At 38.2% G+C, this 6,111-nt stretch overlaps 1 protein-coding gene across 1 annotated transcript; it reads right to left on the bottom strand.

Moving 5' to 3' along the window:
• Positions 1–386: 386 nt before the first annotated feature.
• LOC113314258 (cationic peroxidase 1-like) lies at positions 387–1,863 on the bottom strand. Its single transcript, XM_026563040.1, has 3 exons — positions 1,556–1,863; positions 1,242–1,427; positions 387–1,130 (listed from the first exon to the last, which is right to left on the bottom strand). The coding sequence occupies exons 1-3, from the start codon at positions 1,769–1,771 to the stop codon at positions 582–584; spliced, it is 951 nt and encodes a 316-aa protein (XP_026418825.1). The 5' UTR covers positions 1,772–1,863; the 3' UTR covers positions 387–581.
• Between the last annotated feature and the right edge of the window lie 4,248 nt (positions 1,864–6,111).

Below are 6,111 nucleotides of genomic sequence, written 5' to 3'. Positions count from 1 at the left end.
AGGGTTTAGGTACAGAACCAGCTGATTTGGATTCTCCATACGAAAATCAGTGATTTCCCCATAATAACAGCAGCGGCGGATTGAGTGATTTCATGATAACAAATCTTTTTCCTTTAAACGGTATAATAAGCTCTTGTTTTAACAATTCTCAATTTCTAAGTACAAATCCAATGAGTATCAAAATTTTCCGTGCTCTTGTCATAACGTTTTGTAGTGGAAATATAGGGGAAAGTAGAGAGGCGTAGTAGTTTCAATTGATTAACATCAATAGATTACAGAGAACAGTATCCTATATATACATGTAGGAAGTAAACCCTAGATACTATATTGGGCCGCACATCCATGGATTACAAGTCCTACAACACAAATAACATCTACCACTACTATTCTTAATTTTTTAATAATTTTTTAAATATCTTTATTGAATTAAAATGTGACTCACCAATTATTTCATTCCTCTTTGACGATGATAAACAAAGGAATTTATAGTTACACTTGCCATGACAGTAAACAATCAAAGTAACAAAGTACAATACAAATACGTACACTTAACCATTTAGATAAGCAAATTGCGCTCTTTTTTAATTAATTCTTCTGCAATTCACACGAATTTGTCCCGAATTTCCTTCCAATGGCTTATTTCTTCCCATTTTGATCATAGACTTTCCAAAATCAGCTGCAAAAGCGGCAGCGTTACTACTGTATCTCTTCACCAATGCATCAGTTGAGGCACCGTTGAATAAAACCTGGTCTGAATGAAGTAAACCTCTTCTCCTCACCAAATTTTCAAAGTATCGCGTATCGAATTTGGCAGCCGTGGGATCGAGAGGAGCAAGTTTGTTGTCACCGCCGGAGGCGGGACACGTCAATTTTCGATTCCGGGCAAATAATGGGTCGATGTTGGATTCATTGTAAATTCGGTTTTTGAACCTGCTACACTGAGCAAGCCCTATGGTATGTCCTCCTGATAATACAACTAGGTCTTTTTCATCTAACCCTGCCTTTTTGAAGTTGTTTATGAGAGCGTTAAGGTCCATGAAAGGTGATGGTAAGGAATTGTTGGCATCATCTTCGCTTGCTGTGGTCGAGTCTCTTCGACCTAGTTCTACCTTCCATGTTTTTCCTCCTAACTGTAAAAGCATTTGCATGGGCACATATCAGTAACTCATTTATTTTCTTTAATTAGTCGGGCCAGTGTCAAGTTAATTAGACTGAATCAATGTAATTAACTTTTTGTTTACCTGGACGACAGAGTCCCGAGCAGCAACAGCCAAGATATCAGCACAAGAGACAACTTGAGCACCGCAGACTTTGTTCACTTCTGATTTGATCCTGTCCACTACTTCAAATCCTCTTGCTGAGTTGATATTGCCATTTGCAGTCTTCTCCCCATTTGTGATATCTAGAAGAATTGATCCATCACAACCCTTTAAAACAATCATAATAAACGCAGATTAGTGGTCATTAGTGATTTGCATTTTTATCAACCTTTATCTTAGACACAACTACTTGGCATGGTAATTAACTTGATAATCAACAACTAACTCAAACTTACATTCACAAAGCAATCGTGAAAGTGTAGGCGAAGTAGAGAAGCGCCCATTCGGCGCTCACGGTTTACAGCATCGGTTACCACTTTCTTAATAGTTGGAAGGGCTTTTGGACAAACTGTTTGATAAAAAGAGGTTGAGAGTGCATCTGAGGATATTATTGCCACCGATACTAAAACACTCACAAGAAGGAAGTAAAAGAAACCATTACGATCTGCCATATTGATTATCTCACTGTGCTTAATTCTCAAATTCTAGGTTTATAGTACAAATAAACCTATGCTTATTTTTGTGTGGATATAACTTCTTAGCTAAAGTGGCACCCGTATTTATAGCTTGGATACTGATTTTTTAGGAACGTGCATGCATAATAACTATACGAGAGTAGGTTTTGAATAGTCAAAACATTGCATCAAATCCCCCTAAAAGTATAAGGGAGAATAATCAAGGATGGCTCTGTTCTTGGAATGTAGTAACTAGTAACGAATATTATTGATTCAATTCCCGTAGGCATATATCATTGTTGATTAATCAGCACAATAATTGATAAATCGCCAATCCCATCCAACCAAAATACTAAGAGTGTGTTTGTTTTCTCCTGACTCATCTGAATCTGACTCGTCTGGATTTGACTGAAATCACCTGACTCATCTGGATATGACTCAATATGTTTGTTTTTTGAGTCAGATCTGACTTAAAAATATAAGTCAGTGGTTTGTTCACATGAATTAGTGGTATTTTATTACCTGACTCAAACGTGTCCGAGTCAGGGATTAGGTCTGATTCAGATCGCGAGTCAGATCTAACTCAAAATAAAAAAAAACAGTTTGACATCTGACTCGAACCGAGTCAGGAGCCGAATCAGATCCAGATCCCGAGTTAGCAAAACACAAACACACTCTAACAACGATTGAACGAAGAAATATAAGATAGGCATGACTGCCACTGTTGAACCAGTATTCCACACAGCAGCTACTTAGTAACATTACTGTACGTAGACATGTTATGATCAGCTTACTGTTCTTACATTTGTACTCATCTCAAACTGATGGAGCCCGTGGCTGCTCGATCTCTAATTAAGTTTCGAATATTCATTTATCATAATTTTTCTGATCAAGTATGATCCATATCAGTCTTTTTCCTTTCTATCTCATCAGCTTAGAAAAATCATCACCTTGTCCCCAAATCCATGAATTAATACTTGATGGAATTTGAAAAGACGAATAAGAAATGAAACAGTTAACATCTCAATATCTTCGTCAAATACCAACCATGTCATTACCTTTGGTATTATAGTAAATCTTACTAAGCTTTTCTTCGAGATTGGATTTTTATGGAGGTTTTGAAAGCAACTTTTTCCAAGGATTAAGAATTTAATGAGATAAGATAGATACTATAACTAGTAATCATACTGTTATTAATTAGCTAGAGGTCATATCTGCTGATATACATATAGAAATAAACCTGGCTGAATATTTCGGTTATTCATTTCTTTCATCCACAAAGTAACTAATACTCCGTATGTACATTAAGGCTCAGTAACAAAGAAACTTTTACGAGTTTTTCAACAATTCCAGGGACCTATACTAGCAAATTTTTGCCTAATCTTTGTTCATAGAACATTAGAACTTGAACAGAATAATTGATGAAGGAGAAGAGGAAGTTAATACTTCTACTCGTGTCGTTCATTTTAGGTTTGAATTATTTGAGCCAGTGTTTTTGCAAGAACTGAACACCTAATGAATAATTGATCAAAGTTAAAAGCGGAATTTTCTTTTGGGTTCTACTGATAACGACAAGCGGAAGATATGTTGGGCGGCTTTGTCTAAAATTTTTAGACCAAAGGCACAAACAAGTAGGTCCGGGAGTAAAATAAGTCTATACTGGCTAAATGATTTTGGAGATATGGTCTAAAGAAGACTTCGCTATAGTGTAGGTTGCTAAAGAAGATTTCAAGCTTAAAACGGCATTCCCTTGGGCTTGTAAAAAATCTAGGAAAAATGGTGTTCAGTGGGAGATACGGTCTGAAGAATGAGACCTTAAATTTGACTGGCTGAACTTAATTAGCAACAAAATATTAAAAAAATACTCTTTCTATTTCTAGTAAAAAGTTACTATTACCTTTTTAATTTGACATTTTTATAGACCTCTCATGTACACAGGGCCGTAAAATGTTAGACGAAGGGCTACCTTTTTGTAGAGTTTAGTCAAATACAATTGACTAAAAAGTGAAATTATTAGAAAAGCAAAATTTTGGCTTTAAACTTTTTCTTTCTTCCTGTTACAGATACAGGGACGATCTCCACCACCATTCTCCACCGTGAACTGATAGGTGTCATAAACACCTTCATTTATATCAATTGATTATGTTTTTTTTGCTATTTTTCTAGTGAATTATGTATTTTACGGTCGTTTTGAGTTTTATAAGTGTTTTGGAGTCATTGGAACAAAAAGAAATGGAATTCGCTCAAATCCTGGATTTTTTCTCCTCATCTTGAAGAGGACGAAAAGACGAAGCCAACAATGAAAGAATGAGGTCATTACGATTTCATATGAAGAAGCTGCCAGCTTTTGAAGCGTATCAGAGTTGTGGAATTGAACTGAACTGTCAGTCTCGCAGGACTGACAGTTGAATGGAATCACTAAGGGGTTGCCATTTCAGGTTGTGGCCCTTATCCTGATGAGTGGGGTGTCTGGATAAATCCTAAATCCACCCCTGGGTTATAACCCTAAATCGAATTTCTCTTCATTATTACCATTACCTGAAATTCAGAGAAACAGAGATTGAGAACGGCTGTCCATATTAATGTGTCTGAGATTCGATTTCATGAATCTGTAATGAAGACTGTGGGAAATTATGGAAGAATTGGTAAGAGAGAAGAAGGATTGGAGTACGGTTCAGTTAGATTTGAGCTCAAGGTTTATATGGGTTTGCTGTCAAGAACTAGATGGGTTTGTTGAATGTGTTAGCGATGAATATGAAGATACTGGTGGTGTCTCAGGAATCTGACATGGGTTTTGTTGAGAGAATGGTGGTCTGATATTTGATCTGAGATTAATTGGGTTTGCGGATGCTGTTGATGTCAGAAATCAGCTATGAAGGGTTTTGGAGAATCAGTAAGAAACTGATGATGTAGGGTTGGTGATTGTGGAATGATGGCAGGATGTTGAGTGTGATTGTGCTGCTGGTCTTGTGACTGAACTGTGTTGCTGCTTTCCGTGTTTTTTGGTTGAATTACAGGGAGGAGGTTCATGAAATTGAAGATGCAGTTTGAGCTCAAATGGAATTTGCTGCTGTGTTGTGCAGTAATGGAAGTGAGTTGCAGTGGTGATGAAATTGCAGTTGGAAACTGGTGGTCTGATGTTGTAGTCAACAGGGTTCAGTGCCTGAGAAATTAAAGGAAATGGTGGCAGTAGAAAAGAGATGGCTTGGAGATGATGTTCAAGTGATCAGATTATAAGAAATGAGGCTGTGGTTTAGGGACGATGCTAAGCAACACAATGGCAGGGAAGTTCAGATTCCGCAGGGTGTGTTGAATGGATGTTCTAGATGTATGTTAGGACAGGTCTGAGCTGAAGATAATGTTGCTAATTGTGGCGGAGACTGAAGCTAGAAACTGAGATGGAGTGGTGGTGGTGATGAGCTGCAGTTGAAGGCACTGGTGATGGAGCATATGAAGAGCTTACATGGAATTGAAAGAACTGTGAATGTATGAAGTACAGGTTATGGCAGTGATTGCAGGTCAGCTGAATGAGTTGGCGTTGCTACAATGTAGAGAAGGAATGAAGCTGGTGATATGTTGTTGTTGCAGAGAATGTGCAAGAAGTCGAGCTGAATTTGCAGAGAAGATGATGTTGTAAGCAGTGATAAACGGGTTTGTGTCAAGGTTGCAGGCTATACTTAGAAGCTGCGATTCAAGTGGTGGTACTGGACTGGGATGGTTGCAGGGAAGCTGCAGTGGAGTAGATGGGGAAAAAGCCAGCAATTGAGTTGAAATCGTCATTGGTCTAGAACGAATGCCTTACAGTGAATGGGAAGAATCAACGCTTGAAAGTGTAGATGAATGCTAGGGAAATAATGTGCAGTTTTGTGTTGGCTGCTGTGAACTTGGCCTGAGATGGTGGTTACAGCTGGGATTTGAGCAGCTAATGGGATGATGCAGTTGATACTAGAGAAGCTGGTTGTGAAGATTACAGATTTGTTGTTGTTGCAGATGTTAGAACTGGAGCTGCAATGGGATTGAAAGTGCTGAAGGAAATGGGTTGCTAGTGGTGCTGTTATGTGGAAACTCAAGAACGGTGGTTGTCTGCCGATGAAGATTGGAACCTGAGAAGACGACGCTGTTAGTATCCATGTCATGAGATGCTTAAAGGGTTTTGAAAGAATACAGTTTACAGAAGAAAGGAGCTGACATTATTGCTGTGTATGAGCAATTACAGGGTATGATGCCGTTTTATGGCTTGAGCTGTGAGACTGAAATTGGATGTTGTTGTGTGTGCATTGCAGTGCAGTATTGCAGGTAGTGTGCAGGTGACGCAACAATGAGTTTTACAGTGGTTG

Source organism: Papaver somniferum, chromosome 9, assembly GCF_003573695.1.
Source record: "Papaver somniferum cultivar HN1 chromosome 9, ASM357369v1, whole genome shotgun sequence".
Lineage (NCBI taxonomy): Eukaryota > Viridiplantae > Streptophyta > Magnoliopsida > Ranunculales > Papaveraceae > Papaver > Papaver somniferum.
The sequence above is the reverse complement of the archived record's forward strand: the minus strand, read 5'-3'. Positions and strand labels throughout refer to the sequence as shown.

What these genes read in the sequence shown, in the direction of transcription:
- LOC113314258 (XM_026563040.1), bottom strand. Translation starts at nt 1,771, where the DNA reads ATGGCAGATCGTAATGGTTTCTTTTACTTCCTTCTTGTGAGTGTTTTA. An exon ending in TTCACGATTGCTTTGTGAAT is followed by an intron (nt 1,428 to 1,555) that starts GTAAGTTTGAGT and finishes ATTGTTTTAAAG; the next exon opens with GGTTGTGATGGATCAATTCT. An exon ending in CTCGGGACTCTGTCGTCCAG is followed by an intron (nt 1,131 to 1,241) that starts GTAAACAAAAAG and finishes ATGCTTTTACAG; the next exon opens with TTAGGAGGAAAAACATGGAA.